Source organism: Nothobranchius furzeri, chromosome 6 (genome assembly GCF_043380555.1).
Source record: "Nothobranchius furzeri strain GRZ-AD chromosome 6, NfurGRZ-RIMD1, whole genome shotgun sequence".
Lineage (NCBI taxonomy): Eukaryota > Metazoa > Chordata > Actinopteri > Cyprinodontiformes > Nothobranchiidae > Nothobranchius > Nothobranchius furzeri.
Genome location: NC_091746.1, coordinates 43,115,232 through 43,138,786, shown reverse-complemented (window position 1 = coordinate 43,138,786; position 23,555 = coordinate 43,115,232). Strand labels below are relative to the sequence as shown.

General features: G+C 39.9%; 1 protein-coding gene across 1 annotated transcript; it reads left to right on the top strand.

The window, feature by feature from the left end:
* Positions 1–5,540: 5,540 nt before the first annotated feature.
* LOC107396450 (phospholipase A2) lies at positions 5,541–6,746 on the top strand. The gene is made up of 4 exons (XM_015976204.3): positions 5,541–5,656; positions 5,751–5,898; positions 5,979–6,112; positions 6,210–6,746. Exons 1-4 carry the CDS (start codon positions 5,608–5,610, stop codon positions 6,326–6,328), a joined length of 450 nt encoding a protein of 149 aa, XP_015831690.3. The 5' UTR covers positions 5,541–5,607; the 3' UTR covers positions 6,329–6,746.
* The last annotated feature ends 16,809 nt before the right edge of the window (positions 6,747–23,555 follow it).

The following is a 23,555-nucleotide window of genomic DNA, read 5'->3' as shown; positions in this document are numbered from 1 at the left end:
ATTTCTGGGCCTTAGCATTTTTTTTTTACTTGTTGCTAATTGTGCTAAAACATGAGCAGCTGATGTCTGCATCAATGCCATCTTATGGTGGAACACTTGAACTTTGGAACAAATTCCCAAATAATCCTTCGAGCACACATCATTTCTCAGAAGTAAGCCGTTAGGACAGGCAAGTAATTGGCCTGATCACAAATCTGTTTTGTAGAAACACAGAAAATTCTATATTGGCCTAATTTTCAAGCACCACTGTTTAAATCAATCTGATATTTTATTGAGTACATTTTGTATTTGCAGTTATTCTACATAGTAGGATAGTAAACATGCTCAGCTCACCTGTTTATTATATTATTTTGGTAGTTTATAGTGACAAAAATAGTTTTATATGACACTAAAATGTTTGTAATGAAACAAACTATAATCGTTAGTAAGATAACTGAATAACCTCGTTAAAAGAGAGGTCTCTGACATTTTTATCCGACAAAAGCACTTTGTGCACTGCTGTGGTTCTCTGTCTCTTTGCCTGTTTATGTTCACTTTTATTAAAGTTATTTGTGGCCAGAGCAGGTTTATTTTTTGAAGTAGGCAGTGATTTATCTTTTTTTATTGGGTTATTTTCTGTGTGAAAGTTAGTTTCCATGAAGTTTGGTGAAAACCGTTCCAGTCCAGACATGAGAAAATGCTTGTTAGTTTTATTTCATCTATGATTTTCTGCACTTAAACAATAACCTTGTATCAGAGGAGGTTTTCTAGATGTAATAGTGCACTGATGACACAAAGTATACCCTTTAATTCGTTTTGATCTTGTTCAATAAGCTCACATGGGATAGTTGAATAGTTTACTGCATGAGTTGGTCTTCAGCAGCTCATCAGGTGATGTTTTCTGTGTTCATGATGGATTTCAGTTAGGAAAAAGATCAAAAACATGAAGTAAAAACACTGATTAGAGGAGGATCAGGGTAGAGTTTGATGCTACTTTTCATTACTTTTAAGTGTGTAGTTTTGCTTATTTTTGATCCTTTTAAAGGCTTTGCTATTTTAACTTATTACGTCTATTTAACTAATATTGATATATGACTTACATTAACGGGTACATTTTGTAGAACCAAATGAAGACGTGATTGTAATTATTCTTACTCGGTTTTGGCCAGTAGATGCTGACATTTAATTTATGTTATTTATGCTTTTTTTAGTTTTAATGTTGTCATATTTTAAACTGAATCAGATTTGATTCTATTACAAAAGGTCACATTATACGTTTGGGGTTCAGAATTTCTTTTTCTGCCTTTTAAAGACACACTCCTGAACTTTGCAGATATGAACTCTCTGTCGCCCCCTCAAGGCTTGATGCGTAACGTTACTGTCACAAAGTAAAATCTCTGTCATGCATAACAGGTATGTTTTGCTGGCGGTTTTCTAACTCTCGTGCCCAAACACATCAAGCGGCTTTTCAGTTCGTAAATCATCAGTAGCAATCAGTAATGTTCAGCGATAAGGTACAGTATTAAGATATTAATAGTATCAATTTATCGGAATGATTGGGTAATGCAATTATGGCAAAAACGTGCTGTGTACATAACAGTAAAAATCACGCAGTAACAAGCATGTCCATGAAAATGTCAATGGCAAAACAATGAAAACAAACTTTTTCCTCTTCCACACATTTAAATAATAGTTTTATCAGGACTGTACAGCAACTTTATGCTCGACCAAACACAATAACACATTTAGTACTTACCAGCACAGCTAGGTCAGAGTCCATAGTACATGGATGTAGCCTTTCTTTCAAGAAGAGCTCTCCAGCGAGGAAAAGCCAGCACAATATTAACTCTGGCCTTTGCTCTTGCTCTATCGTGTTCTCTTTTTCTTTTCCTAGAGTTCTCTGGTGAGGGATTTCTAGCTTTTTGTGGATCTGCCATCGCTCAAGCCTCTAAACCGCTGGTCTACGCGATACTGCCGTAAAGCAACTCTTAGTCAGTACTTCCAGTGTGGAAAAAACAGAAGTGGGACCCCATAACACTATCGCAGTTCAGAAAATGAACATAATAGATGATAGTATGCTGCCAAAACCTATCAAAAAACATGATTTTAAGGTGTAAAAGTAGAGGAGTGTGTCTTTAAGTTATTTTGACAAGTCTCATCACTGGCTCATTTAAGATGGCTGGATGAATGGAAACATCTTGTTAGTTTGTAGGTGGACAAGAGTTTGGTTTGTTACAAATACAAATCCATTTGATTTCAGTTTATTCTTTTGTGTGTCTTCCAGAGACAGAACAGAGTGTTTATTCTGGCAGGAATCATGAGAAACAATCCAGATATCAGACATGCTTGTAAATCTATCCAAACTGGTACAATGTGACTGCCACAAACGCTGTTTGCACATGTTTATGTTAAGAACATGAATATTAAAGATTAATCTACAAATTCATGAAGCTGTTTTAGTCATGATTACAAAAATGTTGTTTTGCTTTTGATGGTAACATGTTAGCAAAAATCATTTAGCATCTGCACAGAACAGTCAGAAACTTTTAAAGGTGTGGTTAAATGAAAACCTATGTTTAATGATTATTTCTGATTATAATCATTCATCTCAATTGTTTCCTGCAGGCACCTATCTCCTGCATTGGCATCTGATAGAAAATAGATATTGAAACTCTAGGATTTGAACATCCTGACAGTTCTACGTCAGTTCTAGAAATGTGCCTACGGACTTGCAGACGCTTCTCTACTGCTATAACAAAGTTAAAGAAATCCTGTTGAGCACTGGTGGTAAAATATCACAAGTTGATCCTGCAGTGTTCTACTGGCAGAATGAGCAGGCTGAAATAACAGGTGTACTGGCATGTCATGTTGATGATTTTCTTTGGGCAGGATCAGAACATTTTGTGAGGAATGTTATTCCTGTATTCAAGTCTACTTTCCATGTGGGACGTGAAGAACATGGGAGCTTCCCATACGTAGGCATGGACATTTCTACTGTGGGAAACATTATACAGGTGCATCAGCACAGCTATGTTGGCAACTTACAACCTGTTCAGTCACAAGCAGTACGTGCCACTCAGAGAGACGACCCACTAGATGAGACGGAGAGAGAACAGCTCAGATCCAAAATAGGACAGGTTTTATGGGTTGCTAAACAAATGAGACTAGATGTTATGTTTGATATTTGTAGCCTGGCATCCAACATTAAAAATGCTACGGTTCAGTCGATACATGAGGTAAACAAAGTGATTCGGAAACTCAAGTCAGAGAAAGTTGCACTGAAGTTTCGACACATTGATAACAGTGATGATTTGAGCTTGGTTGTCTTCAGTGATGCGTCGCTGGGCAACCTACCAGATGGAGGCACACAGGAAGGGGTTTTCATTGTTTTAATAGGGAAAACTGGAAGATTCTTTCCTTTGTTTAGGCAGTCTAAGAAAATCAGACATGTTGAGAAGTACACTAGCAGGAGAAACTCTTGCCATGTCAGATGGTATTGATAAAGCCATGTTTTTAACCACACTCTCTTCTGTATTTACTGCCGGTAAAGCTGATCTGAACATGTTGCCCATTATCTGTGTCACTAATAACCACTCACTGTTTGATGCTCTAAAATCTTTTCTTTTAGAATTTCGTTTAAAGTTCTGGTGTTTGTTTTTAAATGTTTAAATGAGTTGGCTCCACGTTATCTGGCAGATCTGATCCATCCTTACGTTCCCGCAAGGAGCCTTCGGTCAGCACAACAAGGACTGTTGGTCGATCCTAAACACAGACTACAATCTCGAGGGAGTCGTGCTTTCTCGGTGCTGGGGCCCAGGCTCTGGAATGAGCTACCTACAGGAGTTAAACAGGCCACCACGCTCGGCAAGTTTAAGAGCCAGCTGAAAACTCACTTTTACTCTTTAGCTTTTATTCAGGAAGAGTCCCGTTAACTGATGGCTTTGCACTTTTTGCTGCCCCGCCTAGATTTTATCTGCATGTTTTTGTTGGTTTTTAAATGGTTCTATATGTTTGTTTTTTATGTTTATTTCTACTGTGCAGTGCTTTGTTTGGTCCTTGGGCCATGTGAAGGCGCAATGTAAAAGTTTTAGTTAGTAATTAGTTAGAAATCTACAAAAGTTACAGAACTTGCTGACTGTTTAATTCAATTGAATTCAAGTTTATTTATATAGCGCCAAATCACAACGAGTTGTCTCAAGGCACTTCACATAGTAAACATTCCAATACAGGTCAGTTAATTGAGCCAATCGGAAAAAAAGTTTCCTATATTAAGGAACCCTGCAAATCGCATCAACTCACTGACTAGTGTCAGTGACTTTACAGCAATCCTCATACTAAGCAAGCATTTAGCAACAGTGAAGAGGAAAACTCCCTTTTAACAGGAAGAAACCTCCAGAAATTTAACAAAAAAGGGTGCATCTTCTCTTGCACTCCTAAGAGCACTAGATGAGGGTGTGTGGTGCCAATAAAACAAAAGAACTTGCACTATGTATTCATATTCACACGTAAAATACTCCTTTGCCTTGATGTTCCAGTTTGTATGTTTGTTTAGGCAAAATGTTTTAAAAATGAAAATAAATATTTTTGTTTAAGTAAGAGTGAGATTGTTAACTCAATGTAAATGTATATATTCAGGAAGTTTCTCGTTTCATGTTCTATCGCGAGGTGCTGCGGGAAGTGGCAGCATGAAAGATGGAGGATGGAAGAATGGAAATAAATGACGGCACTGAAAAATAAATGTGTGGTTCATTACACTTTACAGTTAGGATGCATCCTGGATGCCTCCCAGGTGAAGTTTTCCGGGCACGTCCAACCATGAGGAGACCCAAAGGAAGACCCAGGACTTGCTGGAGGGACTATGTCTCACGGCTAGCCAGAGAACGCCTTGGGATTCTCACGGAGGAGCTGCGGCCCAAGTGGCTGTGCAGAGGGAAGTCTGGTTAGGGTGCTGCCCCTGTGACCTGACTCCAGATAAGCATCTGAAAATGGATGGATGGAATGGCTATCTCACTATTGTACAATCTCTAACATCTCTGATTATGACTAGCATGTCTTTCGAGGGCAGATCATTGTGCCGTTTGAACAGGAAATGGCTGCAAGAAGAGTTACCAACATCAACTTTCTGTGACCAGGGAAGGTTCACTTTAGTGACTTTGTTTCTGTGATCTCTGTTCATCCAAACAGTTCTCTGTCTGTTGATGCTGTGACCTAGTTCTGGTTGAGATAGAACATTAAAAAGAAATCATTAAATAGGAATAATATAAACTTTAGTTTCCAGAGGACCATCAGTCGGTTTAATGTTATTCTACATTTTCAATAGAGAAAAGATTGGACCAAAACCGTTTGTGTTGCAAACATCACATGTTCCATCTCAGTTATCTCTGTGATGGTGTTGATATGTGCATTCAGGGACTTCTAACCTGTCAGCTGGGCGACTTAAGATTAGAAGAAAAACAACATAAAATCCAACCTTTGTAAGGCGTGAGAATGATCCCTCGTTTTTCCATATGTCCGTTTGTGTTGAGTCACAGAGTACATGTGACCCTGTGTTGTATAAACAGCTGACAGGTGAGGTCCCATACCCGGTGTATAAAGAGCCATTCTGCGACTGACCCTCTGCCTTCCAGGATGAACACGATTCAGACTCTCTTTCTTTTGGCTGTAGGCCTCTCTGTAGGTGAGTACAACAGTGCAGCAACTGCTAGTTTGTGCTTTTTCAGGGGGGATAGAAACATTTAAAGCTCAAATCCTGTTGCGTTCTCACGCTTTAGCCCATTCATTGGACTACAAGGCCCTTTCCCAGTTCAGGAAGATGATCCTGTGTCTGATGCCCAATAGCTGGCCTGCTCTGGATTACGCTGACTATGGCTGCTACTGTGGTTTTGGAGGCTCTGGAACACCTGTCGATGATTTGGACAGGTCAATATCTGGCTGCTTTGTTTTCTCACAACTTTTTTTTGTCCTACATCCATAGTCTTATGTTTGTGTTTTACATGCAGGTGCTGTCAAGTTCATGACAAGTGTTACAGTGATGCCATGCAACATCCTAAGTGCTGGCCCATCCTGGACAACCCTTACACCGAGTTCTACCACTACACGTGTGACAAAGATAACAAAAAGATCGCTTGCACTGGTGAGTTCACTTTAAAAAAATGCCCCCCCCCCCCCCCCTAATACTTGTGTTTTATTTCCTTTTGATTGAAAATATTTCCAAAATTTGTTTTCCTCAGACAAAAACAATGAATGTGAGATGTTCATCTGCGAGTGTGACAGGAAAGCTGCAGAGTGTTTCAGCCAATCTGAATGGATCCCCGAACACGAGCACCTGCCGAGTGACCAGTGTCGTTAAAGCATACCTTGCGAAGAAATAAGTGCTTCAAAAAGATGCGTGCACCTTTTTAACTTTTAGGACAGTTTATCCAGATTTTTTACCCCTTAATTCAAAAATGTTATGACCTTGCAGAATCAGACAGAATTCGGATATCTACATAATGCCTTTCCTAAGCTGAGACTGTAATTATACTTTATCCTAAACGTTCATCTCGCACGTTTGCTGTTTGTATCTGTTTTAACAATCATATGCCTTCTATTAACAATCGATGTTTTTTTAACCATCGCTCATTAACATGCAGGAAGACAAGGAAATTGTAAAATGGAAAGGAGATCTATTCTGATAAATCTGTAGCTGTTCCCCATCCTTTCTGCAATCTCGTATTTAAAAAAAACATTAAAGAAATGAATAAAGCCATTTTGTGAGGAAGAACAAATGTTCAACTTCCTGTCTTGTTTCTTAATGACTGTTTCTGAATTATTGTGTTACCACATTTAATTTGTTTTGAATTTTTTTTATTTTTATTTTTTTTATTAGCATGTCCTGTCTGGCTGTGAAGCAAACAGAATTGATGTCTGAATGCTGGTAACAAGCCTTACAGATTTACTCTCAGGTGGAGCATCAAAGCGTCTGCTTTTAATGTCAAGCCTGATACTTAAAAGTTTATTGTTATTGTTTTTGAATGCTTTGTAATTCTGACCAGACACGGAGTCAGAGGTGAAAGAGAAAGGAAAAGATAAAAGGGGGGGAGGGTCCACAAAAATAAACAATACTGAACAAGAGTCTGCTTCTAGACCTGCAGAAAGAGACAAGAAAAAAAAAAAACAAAAAAAAAAAGGGACACAACAACAATACAACAAGATCAAGCTATCACTGTGTCAGCTTGGTGAAGAAACATATAATCAACATTGTTTAACTGAATAATCACACGATAATAAATCACAGTGCATTAAGTGCCCACCATAGTCTTAAGACCTGTGTTTAATGTGCCCAAGCCCATACTTTTGAGAGCACCATGTGAGCACCTGTGTGTGTACACGCTAGGGGTTATATGAACTAGTCGACTTCATGGCTCTGTAGTGACTTTTTATGCCTGTCATCGACTAATCGCTGTCACTTGATAATGACTGACAAGATGCAGTCCTCCAGCAGGTGACGAGCCCCTGCGTCGGGAGGCGGAGGCGACGCGCTGTGCCAGAGCGTCGGTACTGACACCGGCGGTAAAACGGACATTTAACCAAACTGTGACCTTTTCCCTCTTGCAATTTTACCTTTGCCTCACCCCCATCCTAATCTTAACCAGTTTGCACATGCAAAGCTCTGATCGTTGATGCGCTCCAGACATCTGCGTCCTGAGCACAGCCAAATCAGGTGTCACCACCTCAAAAACAAATTAAACACGCGATCGTTCATTTCGGCTCATTTCCTTTAATGTTTTCTGTCTGTTATTTGTGCCTGATGCGTTTCGCTGCTGCGGAGCGAGGCTCTTCACCTGTTTTGTTCTCCGGTGATGCACCCCCAAAATTCCTCTATCTCCGCTCCACTCCGGCACGAACTCCGCAGCAAAAACGGTCCCGTTGTAGTCGGCCGGCGAGCAGCGGCACTCCGCTGTTTTTGCGGTCGGTAGATCTTTTAGAACTGCAGTTCAAAGGTAACTCATAAGGTGAACATATATGAACCCAGGTAGCAGTTTTTCTTTAGGATTGAGAGGAGATGCAGGAAGATAATAAACAGACAGGACAGAAAAATATTCAAATAAAAACAAGTTTGTTTTTGTACCTGGTGGTTGCAACAAACAAACACCATTGAAGGTAATCAGAAGTGAGGAACAGAAAATGAAATAATAATTTTAATGTTTAGAGCAGCAGGAACTCTGAGAGGCTGCAGGTGCATCAGTGAGTTTGCGGCTGCTGTGCAGGGGGAGGGGGGAGAGGGCTGAAGTAGGATGCAGAAACAACCGTTGTTAAAAGAGATGTGTTAACTTAGAAAATGTGGGCGCAATTTTAATTGTCAAAAACACCAGCGAACCTACCGACCCCCCACCCCCCCACCCCCACCCCGCACGCGCTTCAGGTGTATGGCGCCATCAACGACTAGTCGAAGTCGACTCGATTTCCATTTCTTGACTGTCGACTTTAAAACAAATTAAGTCATGCAACCCCTAGTACACATGCTTGTTTATGTAAGGTTTCTCTATAGGAGCGTCCAATGGAGAGTGTGAGGGACCACAGATCCGCCCCCCCCAAAGATGCGTAGGAAACGGGGGAGCCCCAAGTCCCAGAGATCCAGGCGCTGCCCCAGAACACAGGAACCCCAAGGAGACTGCAACCAGAAAGGCCCCAGCCCCCCTCAAGAGGTACAGAGGATCGCCCCGGGGGGCCACAACCAGCAGCCGGCAGAGTCCCAGGAGATATCAGCGGCAAGCCCACAGCAGTGTTAATTTTGACAGGAAATTTTTATTTTATTTTAGTCTTAGTCTTTTGGCTAAAAATTTATTTTAGTCTTAGTCCAATTTCAGTCATTGATTTATTCTAGTTTTAGTCCCATTTTCGTCGATGAAAATAATAAGTAATTTTAGTCGATAAAAATAAGCAATTTTAGTCAACAAAATGCATATGTTTTTTCTAATGAAGTAATTTCCTACTTTTGTATAGAGCACGGAAAAACTAGTGTAATTTAATACACAAGGTCCAAACTCTTAACCACCACTGATCAGATATAGCACACACAGCTAAGAACATAGAATATTTGAATAAAAAAACACTTCACATGTTTAACACTTACGTGTTTAATAAAAAACAAAAAGCACACTGGAAATTACAAAGGTGCTCTTTTTAGCAATTGCACAACAAGAATTTACAAGAACAGCAAATTTAAACATGTCTGTAGATATTCACTTGTTACAACACAGGCTCAACCAAACAGTGTGAATATATATTTGCTGCGATTCATTTTGAGAAAAGCACTTCGTGCTAGTGTGACCTTTGCTCTGTTGCGTTTCCCTCTAGTGAGGTCACCTGTGATACTGAACACTCTTTCTGCAAAAGATTGAGAAGCTGGCATTGCCAATATATCTAATGCTAACGGTTTCAGGCTGTGATAAAATGTGTCACATTTTCCAAGCCAAAACTCCATTCCCGTTTCACAAGTGATGGACTGTGAGAGCTCTTCCTTATACTGGCTTATCTGCTGTCTAACACTACACTTGGAAGATTTTGGTTTAGGCTTTGTTCCGAATTTGGAGAGAAACCTAAAGACTGGTTGTCTGGAGGAGGAGGAGGCAGATGATGAAGAGGAGGCGGCGGCGGCGGCGGGTGGTGCCGGTTCAGGTCCATTCAGTTCCTCCAGATCAGAGTGGTTCTCCTGTGTCTGAGAGCACCAAACAACAAACCCTTCTGCCTGCTTGAGCAGCTCCTGAATGTAGTCATCAGCCACATTGAGGAGGGTCTGACACACAGTAGGATTGAGAAAGCACGCAGCTGCTACAAGTGGGGAAAACTTGTCATCTGAGGGATCTTTAACACATGTAAAAGGCACATCGGGTTATAAAACGTACCGGTAAAACATCTGTGCGGGCTCGGGACTCAGATCATATCAGTGCAAACCAGACATTATGAAAATTATAAACAGCCAACAGCATGCTTCACTTTACTGGTCTAGTCCTGGTTTAGAGCGCACGTGCAGCGAGCGGCTGCGACCCAAAAAGTACCAGAACTGCTCACGGCGCATGCGCAGTCATGCATCAACACTGCTCGTCCGCTATTTCCCTAATAACACACGTTATAGTCGTGAAAATATGGTACTTCCGAATTTTTATCCCAACATGACAGAGTTGATACAGTTTTATTTGCCTGTATATTACTTTTCGGGTCGTCACGTGTACAACATTTAAGTGGATTTACCTCGGAGAAAATGGCGAAGTGGCCATTCTGTAGATGCCTCTTCAGATCCGTTGTGTTCTTTCCTCGGAACAACAGTCCACACTCTTGGCATGTAGTTTTGGTAGCAATGTTATCATAAGAAAAATGACTCCACACATCTTCTCTTCTTTTTCACCCAGCAGTTAACATTTTCCTCTACTCGTTCATCTTATGCCGTCGATATATACAGTGAGCTATGTTTAGCATACCGCGCATACCTGCCCCTTTATACTATTCGGGGTCTGTCTTCGCTCACATCCCGCATGTTCACGGCACGTCACGCCCCTTGTCTTCTACTACGTACGCGTCTCACAACAACACAATAGGCGCACCGCACCATAGAGTGCCATGTAGAAGAGCGTCATCGTGGATTTTCGTCTCGTCTTTCATTTGTTGACTAAAAGTTTCAATCAGTTTAATTATCGTCTTCGTCTTTTTCCAAGCTTTTATTTTGAAATTTTGTTTCATTTACGTCTGTAAATATATTTTCGTGACGAAAAAAAAGACAAACATATTTTGTCAACAAAATTAACACTGGCCCACAGGCCCACCCGCAGCCTCCCACCCTCTAGCCGGCCGAGCCCGGGACCCAGCGACCCGGGACCCAGGGGCGACCACCCCCGCCGGAGACCCAGCAGAGCCCAGGGACCCAGACCCCACCAGACAGCCACCGGGATTGATCAGGCAGACGCCAAAAATCTTAAACCCCCTGACCCGGGAGCCACGAACACTCAGGCAGACCAAGGCACCACACTCCACACCAGGTGTGGCAGGGGGAGGTGAGACGAAGATCTATATCATCAAAAGAAGTCCCAGGAGAGGGGAGGAGTCAAAGGCCCCACCTGACAAATACAGTCATACACAAACACAGTCACACACTCCCTCCCTCATGCTCACACATACACATACAACCAAAGACTTACGAAAAGGCACGCCGGACACCCACTCATGCTCCCCATACACGCCCTATTCACGCTGGTCCCTGTACTGCTTTATTTTTGATTTTATAACTGGTTATGCAATCCTGGCACGGCTGATGACTTACATAAGCTTTTGGAAGGATCGGTTGTCTCTGATTACCAATTAAAAATTCAGCTATCAAGTTTTGACAAATGTAATAATATTTACATAATAACAATCTTTTCCAAGCATGCCTTTTTTCCATGTCACTGGCCTTAATAATGTTTTGAAGAGTGTTTTCAGGGCATAATGTAAAAAAAAAACAACAATTTATGTAGTTTAGTCAGATCTGACATTTTGCTTCAGTTATGAAAGTTTTAGTGGCTGATAAGCAGTTTTGTGCAACTAGTGATAAAAGCACCATTACAATTCTGTCCGAAAGACTGAAAGTAGCAGACATCATTGCTTCTTTTAGTCTACTGTATGTGATAATGTTAACTAGTCTAGTGAGGACTCCCGAGGCTGCAGCCCAGGCGCGCAGATAGGGTGGGGGACGGGGGGGATCTGTCCCCCCCCCCCCCCCCCAGATTCAGATCTACCCCGATCCGTCCCCCACACTAAGGCCAGAAAGAAAACAAAATCGGAGGTTAAGTGCTTGAAGCTCCTTTTTCTAAGTACATTGAATGCAGCATGACGTAAACAAACACCGACTCCAGAGGCGCCAAAGTGGTTGCTGCTAGGATGCAGGATGAAGCGAAAAAGACAATGATTACTGCGTATTTAAAAAAGACCAACAGTGTAAGTAGGCGGGACAGATCTGTTTGTTTATGCATGTTGGTTATAGATTCAGTACATTGTTATCAGTGTTGGGACTTACTCGTTATAAGTGCCAAAGCATCATTGCTGACTTTAACAAGTCTCATCTACAAATATGATCCCACGTGAAGTTACTACTTCACACCAGAAGATAGTGGAGATGTGGAACCTTCAGGCTGAGCAAAGTTTGGGAGTTTTTAGAGTTTGAAAAATGCCTCCCGCCGAGAGGCTACCAGTGGGGGAGAGGAGGAGATGTGTGCAACATGAAGAGCGTAAATATTAGATAAAACGTATAATTGCCTGCAGGTCTGGTCTTTGTTGACTGATCACTTTGTCTGGTAATGACTGACTCTGATTATGAAGCAGAATGTTGACTCTGTTGAAGAAATTCACTCATCCAGCCGGGACGATTGACGTTGCTGCAGCATCAGACAGCTGGTGCTGCACCAGAGGTGTGTGGAGTTTACAAGCTCCAAACGTTGGGTTTGATGTTTGTTTAACCTTCTCTGGGACGTGATGGATGTAGAAATTCTGATAAAAACACAGCTAATGTGACAGACGCAGTGACAATGTAAAAAGAAAAAAAAGGCCGTAAATTTGAAACATTTTCGAAATGCTTTTTCATATTTTTACAATTTTTATATTTTTTGTTTTTGTTTTTGTGAAGCGCCTCGTGATTTTTATCTTGAGAGGCACTATAGAAATGATATTTTCTCCTTCTTCTTCTTAAAAAGGGGCAGATGCCGATGTGTTAAGTATGGAAGTCAAAGTGTGCCACATAATCATAAAAAAAGGTAAAATATAAAATTTAAAAAGAGATTTATATATTTATATATGAATAAAAACTTTCCAAATATAATGAAAAATTCTAAATAACATAAAAATAAGAAGGAACACCTGCTGGTCAGGCTGAAAAGTTTGGGAACCACTGCTCTAAGTGATAAGTGAATTTAGTTTTTTAAATATATTTTATGTGCAGTTTTGTAGGGCTTTTATGTTTTCTGTAAAGATTGGCATGCTGAAAATCATTTGATGTTTTGCATAAAGCATGAGGTTTTGGTTAGTAATTGATTGGAAGAATAACAAATGACTGAATAAAATAGTGGGGCGCCTCTGTCAGTGTGCCCCAGGTCAGCTGTGGCTACATCGTAGCTTATCACCATCAGTGTGTGAATGTGTGTGAATGGATGAATGACACACTGTAGTGTAAAGCGCTTTGGAGTCCTTACTCTGAGAGGCGCTTTACAAGTGCGGATCATTTATCATTTATAGTGTTGATTTTTTCTGATCACTCGCCCATTTTATGTGATTTTAACTTGCCCTGCATGCCTGCTGTGGCTTCCTCTCATGTGAGATTCCGTCGTGTTTTAAATGCAGCAAAGGTTATTGAGCTTGGTGAGCTCCTATGTGCAGAAGGAAGTGAGCTACACACAATGTCACTTAATGCAGAGGAGCTTACACTCCAATTTGACAGTATTTGTAAAAACATTTTGGATAAAATTGCACCTCTTAGGATTAGAAAGAAGAGGCCTAGGCCAGAACCATGGCTCTCTGATGATGTTCGGGCCTGCAGGCAATCCTGTAGGAGGGCAGAAAGGAAATGGAAGAAAGACAGACTCCAAGTCTCTCGTGAGATATTCAGAGAATCTTTGTTTAGCTACCAGCAAACTCTTAAGGAAGCAAGGGTGAAGTTCTTTGCTGATATCGTGGAAAAAAATTCTCATGATCCACGCACTCTTTTCTCCGTAGTAAATTCGCTACTTGAGTTCTCTGATTCTAGCTCTTTGCCTCCCACAGTTGAAACTTGTAATGACTTTCTTCACTTTTTTGTTGATAAGGTTACATCTATTCGAGCTGCCATTACAAACTCACCATCTGACTCTCTACTCCCAGAGCCGCTCCAGGCTACACTGGAAACATTTGAGACTGTTACATTATCAGACTTGGAAAAACTGGTCGCTCAGCTCAAACCTTCTGGCTCTCCTTGTGATGTGCTGCCCCCTAGAATTTATAAAGAACTCTTTCCAGTGATAGGCCCTTCCCAGCTAACAAAAATTTGTTGTAAGAACGTTATGGGAATGTTTATTTTGAATGTTGTAAAAACGTAGAAATGTCCAGTTTTTTTAATGTTACTGGAACGGTTGTGTTAACGTTACAAAAACATTGCTGGAATGTTTGCTTAAAGTTGTTTGAATGTTATTTTACGGTTAGCATGACATTAACAGAACGTTATGGGAATGTTTACTTTAAATGTTGTAAAAACGTAGAAATGTCCAGTTTTTTTAACGTTACTGGAATGGTGTGTTAACGTTACAAAAACATTGCTGGAATGTTTGCTTAAAGTTGTTTGAATGTTATTTTACGGTTAGCATGACGTTAACAGAACGTTATGGGAATGTTTATTTTGAATGTTGTAAAAACGTAGAAATGTCCAGTTTTTTTAATGTTACTGGAACGGTGTGTTAACGTTACAAAAACATTGCTGGAATGTTTGCTTAAAGTTGTTTGAATGTTATTTTACGGTTAGCATGACATTAACAGAACGTTATGGGAATGTTTACTTTAAATGTTGTAAAAACATAGAAATGTCCAGTTTTTTTAACGTTACTGGAATGGTGTGTTAACGTTACAAAAACATTGCTGGAATGTTTGCTTAAAGTTGTTTGAATGTTATTTTACGGTTAGCATGACATTAACAGAACGTTTACTTTGAATGTTGTAAAAACGTAGAAATGTCCAGTTTTTTTAACGTTACTGGAATGGTGTGTTAACGTTACAAAAACATTGCTGGAATGTTTGCTTAAAGTTGTTTGAATGTTATTTTACGGTTAGCATGACGTTAACAGAACGTTATGGGAATGTTTACTTTGAATGTTTTAAAAACGTAGAAATGTCCAGTTTTTTTAACGTTACTGGAAGGTGTGTTAACGTTACAAAAACATTGCTGGAATGTTTGCTTAAAGTTGTTTGAATGTTATTTTACGGTTAGCATGACGTTAACAGAACGTTATGGGAATGTTTACTTTGAATGTTTTAAAAACGTAGAAATGTCCAGTTTTTTTAACGTTACTGGAATGGTGTGTTAACGTTACAAAAACATTGCTGGAATGTTTGCTTAAAGTTGTTTGAACGTTATTTTACGGTTAGCATGATGTTAACAGAACGTTATGGGAATGTTTACTTTGAATGTTGTAAAAACGTAGAAATGTCCAGTTTTTTTAATGTTACTGGAATGGTGTGTTAACGTTACAAAAACATTGCTGGAATGTTTGCTTAAAGTTGTTTGGATGTTATTTTACGGTTAGCATGATGTTAACAGAACGTTATGGGAATGTTTACTTTGAATGTTGTAAAAACGTAGAAATGTCCAGTTTTTTTAACGTTACTGGAATGGTGTGTTAACGATACAAAAACATTGCTGGAATGTTTGCTCAAAGTTGTTTGAATGTTATTTTACGGTTAGCGTGATGTTAACAGAACATTAGCATAACATTACTGGAACGGTTACTGAAACGTTATTTGATTATTAGCATAACGTTCCCGGAATATTTTCATAACATGGCTGCAATACTGCTACAATGTTACCGGAACATTTTGTTAATGTTTGGAAAAACATTGTTGCAGCATTAGCAAAACATTGCTAAAACGTTAGCCTGACATTACCAGAACGTTATCTAAAGGCTAGAAAAATGTTTCTGCAACGTTATCTTAAGGTTAGCAAAACATTGCTGGAATATCAGCATAATGTTTCTGGAACGTTATCTTAAGGTTAGCATAACATTGCTGGAACATTGGCATAATGTTTCTGGAATGTTAGGGTTAGGGTTAGCAAAACATTGCTGGAACATCAGCATAATGTATCTGGAACGTTATCTTAAGGTTAGCAAAACATTGCTGGAACATCAGCATAATGTTTCTGGAACGTTATCTTAAGGTTAGCAAAACATTGCTGGAACATCGGCATAATGTATCTGGAACGTTATCTTAAGGTTAGCAAAACATTGCTGGAACATCGGCATAATGTATCTGGAACATTAACTTAAGGTTAGCAAAACAACGCTGGAACATCAGTATTGTCACGATCTGGGGATGTTTAGGACCCAAATATGCTGAAACCCAGGATGACACGAGGCTGGGGAAGATGTAAAGTGAAATCCTTTATTTTAGGAGTAACCAAAAAACAAAAGTAATCCAAAAGGCTGGGAGCCAACAGTCCAAAAATCCAGATAGAGATCTGGAGATCCAAAAATACAAGAGGCACGAGAAGACTAGATCCAAGCACTAGAGGCACGAGAAGAACTTGACAGAATTACAACAAACAACAATGGACCGACAAGACACAGAGACAAGACAGGGCTTAAATACACTGGGGCATAATGGGAGGCAGATGAGCTGCAGGTGTGTGGAGTGTGGGGGGAGGACCAGGTGAAAGCAATGACTAATCAGGGAAGAAACTAACATGACCTAAGAGTGAACCTAAAAACACAAAAGCAACCATATAACTAAAATTCTAAAGGGAAGGAGAACTACAAAAACCGGTGGGACAAAACATATTAAAGAGACTAATAAAAATGAAAAGCTGAAACTATAAACACTGCAGAGGGATGACTGGAGAAGACTAAAGGAACACAGGAGACACATAAATGAGATGCAAAGGACATATGAGGGCGATATGAAACACAAAAGGAGAACCTGGAGTGGGAATTGGAGGGGCTGGGGAACAAAGGGACACAGAACATGACAAGTATAATGTATCTGGAACGTTATCTTAAGGTTAGCAAAACAACGCTTGAACATCAGCATAATGATTCTGGAACGTTATCTTAAGGTTAGCAAAACAATAATGGAACAGAAGATTAATGTTTCTGAAACGTTATCTTAAGGTTAATATTACTTTGCAGTAACATTAGTATAACATTGCAAAAACTTTAGTTTCTGAAACCCTTACGAAAAAGAAGTATACTTTAAGTATCTAATTTCAAGTATACTTAAGTGTACATAAGTTTATTTGCATACTTGTTCTTAAAGTTTACTTAGAATTATACTCCTTGGGTCTAAATTGGGCCACTAAAAGTATACTTGAAGTATACTTCAAAGTAATAATTTAAGTTTATTTGTAGTGTACTTCTGATATAATTGAGTACACTTTTCTCTTTGAAAGTATACTTAAAGTAACATCACAAGTGTACTTGGAGTGTACTTCTGATATAATTAAGTATACTTTTGTCCTTGAAAGTATACTTAAAGTAACAATATAAGTTTACTTTTCATACAATTGAGTATACTTTTCTTCTTGAATGTATACTTAAAATATACTTTAAGTAATAATATAAGTTTACTTATAGAGTACTTCAGATATAATTGAGTATACTTTTCTCCTTCAAAGTATACTTAAAAGTAACAGTATAAGTTTACTTCTAATAAAATTGAGTACTTTTGCCCTTGAAAGTATACTTAAAAATAAACTTTAACATTATACGTTTACTTGCAGTGTACTTTTGAAATAATTGAGTATACTTTTCTCTTTGAATGTATACTTAAAATTATACTTAAAGTAATAATATATGTTTACTTGTAGTGTACTTCTTATATAATTGAGTATACTTACAGTTTTGAAAGTACACTTTACAGTAAACTTGACGTAATATTCTTTTAGTAAATTTTAGTATCTCTATTTTCTCTATAAACACATACTGCAAGTAACATTTAACATCTATTTGCTTACTACCAATACATTTAATTTCCACTATTTACTGATACTTCGTCTTTATGCAGAGAAAAAAGTTAATAAAGTAGCTAAGTAATTTTGTTTAAATGTATTAAACAGAGAGAATTAGAACAGAACAAAAACAGACCTGTTTACCAGGATTAATCAAAGATGAGAACGCAAACTGTTCTGAACATGTTTAACGCGTTAATTCTGTCCATTTTGAAAGACTTTTTAAAAATGCCTTTAAAAAAATCAGTCCATTTTATGGATCCACTTGCTTGGTTGTTGATGCCTTTTTGAAGTTTTCATTGTTGCATTTCTTTCGTATTATTTTTCTTTTATCTTGAACGCGCAGAGAGGGAAACTTCAACTGAGCATGCCCTGTGAACACACAAAGCAAAAAAATGAACACTTGGCACTGCCCCATCACTTTCATTTTTTAAATAGCAATTAATAAACATTCGATACATTACAATTTCCTTTGATTTCATTTTAAATAAATATTTAGAGTGCCCAGGTAGCACATAAAGAATGCAATTTAACGGTTTTCTTAAACAGGGTATATACAGCAATCCTTAAGTAAAATTTAATACTTTTTAATACTTTTTTTACTACCTTCAGAATTTTTTTAAAACCATCACAACACTAAATTGCAAGTGTTAATCAGCGACCTATTTACACATATTTTAACATATATAACATACAAAAAGAATAGACTTAGAGACTCACTGATGTTGACAACGTATTGCACATATTTATTTTACTTAGAAAATAAGCCAGGCACTTCTGTTCAGCGGTTCAGACAGTCGACCACGAGGCCTGAAATGATGCACAACGACCACTGAATATGACGTCATCATTATGTGACCGGATATGCTAAAGCAGGGCTGCTCGATTATGGCAAAAACAATAATCACAATTATTGTGACTGAAATTGAGATCTCGATTATTTAAGACGATTTTTCAAATTATGTAGATTTTTATTTTTTTATTTTTATTCAGTCATAAAACTGCTCAGGGCACAATCAGGGCAAAAGAACTCCTGATTCCCAGTATAAAAAGACCAATATACTTATAGCTCATAGTTTGACCCAAGGGCTGTAGACATTGGTTTAACTCATTTAACTCTAACCAGTACAGACCCAAATACCAATATCTTGCAAATACTGACAGCAAGAATTATACAGTGGCATTTATAAATACATGCAAATTGCTGTTCACTAAATGTTGCATAGCATTTATTGAGTCGTGTCAAGGTGCTGTAGGAGTGCACTAGCACCATGTCCTCAGAGAGATTAGTTATTATTTATCAGCGTGAGGAACTTATTTCTACCTTATTTATAAACTATTTATTTACAAGTCCATCAGTTAATGTAATAAATGTCCCAACCACAGCTGCACCCCCACCCCCAACCCGGTCTCACAGCAATCAGGGGCAAGCTGCACGTGTGTTTAGCACGCCGCACGCGCACATTTAGCCGTTTTTATCGGCTCAGGAGTCCGCAGGTGCGGGTGTGTGTCACTCACTCTGGTTAATCCAACAGGGAGCCGGCTCCGAGAGCCGTTTCTTTAGCGACCGACACATCACTACATCATTCCCTTTCCTAATGTCCTGAAGAATGGTCCGGAGTGCAGGCGGAGTGTTTAGCTAACCTGCAGGAAATGTCGACAACAGTTATCCAGAAAGTAGCTAAGGGTTACCAGAGATGTTTCTGAGGTGTTCACTAGGTACTTTTAAGATTTAAAAAGTCAAGAAGGGGGTCTGAGAAGCTGCTAGAAATAGCGTCAAAGTCGCTAAGTTAACTTGGCAACACTGGGAGGAGTGCTTCATTTGCAACTCAAGGCAGCGCAAGTGGGAGGAGCAAATAATCGGCTTGCTTTGTTTTTATAATCGTTCAACACATTTCATTCGGAATATATTTCTATGACGATGTTCAGAATACGACATCTGATAGTCTGAAAAAATAATACCTAATTTGGAAAAAATAATACCTCTGAGACCAAATTTAACACTTTTAATGGCCTTAAATTTGACTATTTTTATTTATCACTTTTTAATACTTTTTAAAACCCCGCGGACACCCTGTTAAAATAGGAACGTTTAACCTGTGCGGCCAGAGCGCTCTCCTTCCTTCTGCTCTGCATAAACCTGAGCTGATCACCTACTTGTGCGTATTAATCACATGTCTATAGGGGACAAGATATAGCCATGATGTTCACTTTTACCTCAGACCGACTTATTGCTGTTTTATGGTGTGGCTGACTCTGCGATCCGCTGCCACGCGGACTGGAATAACAAATGCTGCAGGTTCGGAGTCACTGGCTGGAGCGGACCCGACTCATCCCAGAAGCTAATATCTTAATTTGACCTTGAATGAAAAATAACCTCTTAAAAGTTTTTATCACGGTGGAGGCAGCGTTCATTTCTGCCTTCAGTCTGACGGCGCGCTGGAGTTAAAGCAGCGTGCGTGCTTATTGAATCTGTGTGCACGTGTGTGTGTGTGCGCGCGTGTGCAGCACAGCCGCTCAAATCACCGCGTCTCGCGCTATTTAAACCAATGTTGTAAAATGACTTCTGCCCAGCCCAGATGTGCTCACTTGTACACCCGTGAGCCGTGGTTCAGCCGGAACGCGTCTGACCTCTGACAGACGCACTCTGAACTTCAGATCTTCAGCGCGCTGTTAATAGCCTGAATGGGAATCATTTCTTGTTATTTAGTTACATCCACAATGTTCTGTGTGTGAGGTTTACAACGTCAGAACACCTGCATGAGACAGGTGTTAATTACAATCTGCCAGAATGACTCGCCACCTTCAGATTCCTCCAACACCGTTAAAAATGATCAAATACGGAACATATCGGTGTGCGCAGGCCAGAGTGCTGAAGCTCGGCGCATTGTTATTATGAAGCTAGAACACATGTGGAGGACACGCGCGCGCGCAAAAATATACTTGTTTTCAATTACATTTATTGTGCCCACTTACTTTTTCTTTGGCCCACCCACAAATGAGTTTCTACGCTAATGGTGACATATGACAGACTTCTCTGAGCTCCGCAGCCATTACACTTTTCACCTTGCGCACCCCCTAGCGGCAGCTCGCGCACACTTTGGGAATCCCTGGTTTAAAGCAACATCAGGATGCACATCAATTCAACATTAACAAAATATGAATTACACTAACCACTATCAAGTAAGTCAGTGAGTACTTTATGCCATTTGGCATAAAACCAGTCGAGTATTGAATCGGATTAGCCTATTAGCATTAGATTCTAATGGGCTAATCCGATTCAATTATTCATGCTAAACTAAAGACTAATTGGGATGCTGCCCCCGGACCCGGATAAGCGGAGGAAGACGAAGACGAAGACGAAGAAACTAAAGCCACAAATGAGAGTTGCCAGACTCAGAACGGCTGGACGAACAGAGAAAAGGTAAAACTCAACTGTTCCTCCCACTGTCTTTATGGGTGACCCCGCAAGGAAAGTTGACCATTGAGCAGGGTTGATGGTTTATCCCTTGAGGTCCACGTGACAGGGGTGAGGTGGTGCTCACTCCTCACCTCTGCCATATAGACCCAAGGGATGAACCATCAACCCTGCTCAATGGTCAACTTTCCTCGCGGGGTCCTACCCATTAGGACAGTGGGAGGGTTAACTCAAGGAGGAGTGGAAAATGAACATATTTGCCCAAATGGTGGTGTGTTACTTTAACATCAACAATTAAAGAGCAGACAAATAGTAAATTACATTGTGGATGTGGACAATGCTCTAACAGAGTGAGCCATCTGAATCCACCACTCTTTAAGATTTTGAGTTACACATGTAACATCAGGTCATTTTTGACTCTGCAGCTTGGGTGACAGTTTAGACCAAGTAAGATTTTCTGCATGAACTCAAATGTGTTGGTCAGTCCCTTCGGATAATCTAGATGTAAGGCATAGATGAGGCCGAACATTACCAGGAAGGCATCAGGAAGCCTGGAGAGGTTGACAATCACATCACCCTCTAGGACAGGGATTCCCAAAGTGGGGTGCACGAGCTGCCGCTAGGGGGTGCGCGAGGTGAAAAGTGTAATGGCTGCGGAGCTCAGAGAAGTCTGTCATATGTCACTATTAGCGTAAACTCATTTGTGGGTGGGCCAAAGAAAACGTAAGTGGCCACAATAAATATAATTGAAAACAAGTATATTTTTGCGCGCGCGCGCGTGTCCTCCACATGTGTTCTAGCTTCATAATAACAATGTGCCGAGCTTCAGCACTCTGGCCTGCGCACACCGATATGTTCTGTATTTGATCATTTTTAACGATGTTGGAGGAATCTGAAGGTGGTGAGTCATTCTGGCAGATTGTAATTAACACCTGTCTCATGCAGGTGTTCTGACATTGTAAACCTCACACACAGAACATTGTGGATGTAATTAAATAAATAAGAAATGATTCCCATTCAGGCTATTAACAGCGTGCCGGAGATCTGAAGTTCAGAGTGCGTCTGTCAGAGGTCAGACGCGTGCCAGCTGAACCACGGCTCACGGGTGCACAAGCGAGCACATCTGGGCTGGGCAGAAGTCATTTTACAACATTGGTTTAAATAACGCCGATAACGACGCGAGGTGACTGGAGCGCCTCATGGAGCTGTGCCGCGCGCACACACACACACACGCAGATTCAATAAGAGCGCACGCTGCGCAAACTCCGGCGCCCCAGAAATGAGCGCTGCCTCCTCTGTGATAAAAACTTTTAAGAGGTTTTAAAACATTTTTCATTCCAGGTCAAATTAAGATATTAGCTTCTATTTTGGGATGACGTATTAAAGTCGGGTCCGCTCCAGCAGTGACTCCGAACCTGACTACAACCCCTGTTGCAGCATTTGTTGTTCCAGTCAGCGTGGCAGCGGATCGCAGATTCAGCCACACCATAAAACAGCAATAAGTCGGTCTGAGGCAAAAGTGAACATCATGGCTATATCTTTTCCCCTATAGACATTTGATTACGCACAAGTATGTGACCAGCTCAGGTTTACGCAGAACAGAAGGATGGAGAGCGCTCTGGCCGCACAGGTTAAACGTTCCTACTTTAAGAAAACCGTTAAATTGCATTGTTGATGTGCTACCTGGACACTCTAAATATTTATTTAAAATTAAATCAAAGGAAATGATAATGGTATCGAATGTTTATTAATTACTATTTAAAAAATGAAAGTGATGGGGGAAAAGGTCGATCATTATTTTTAACCCTGTCTGTTTAGCTTGACGTCTGATATATATATATATATATATATAGCCATGCCCTGATGTGGTGGCTGGGGGGTGCGTCGACATGGTCGGGACATAGAAGGGGGTGCGCGGCTAAATAAGTTTGGGAACCACTGCTCTAGGATAAGAGATTCTCACTGGGTCGTACGTAACTGGACTCTCGGCATCATCGGTGATGGTTGTCAGGAGGACAACTGCTGCATCCCTGAGGTCCGGCTCATTGGTATCATCCTTACAAAAATGAAAGGGAGATCATACACTAATCATATTTGAACTGAAACTCTGACTGTGGCCATTTTTATTTCAGTAGATTGTCATGTAAATAACAATAAATGCAGTCTGATAGACTCCTGTTTATGGCTGGGCAACATGTCAAAGATTTATCGTTATCCAAGTTCTTGTCTCTCATCCAGATAATTTTTCCCATGTCAATAAATTTGATAATAAAAAAATGAAAAGATGTGTAAGTTGGCCACATTTATGTCCGTTTAAGAAGCTGTAGCACCTTGAGTCATGTAAAATTTTAGTCAATGTAATACATGAGACAGCCCCATCTAGTGGACAAATATTGTTGCTACGCATTCCTGTAGTTATCGTCAACTTATCGTTATCGAGGTGAGATCTTCAATATATGGTGATATTGATTT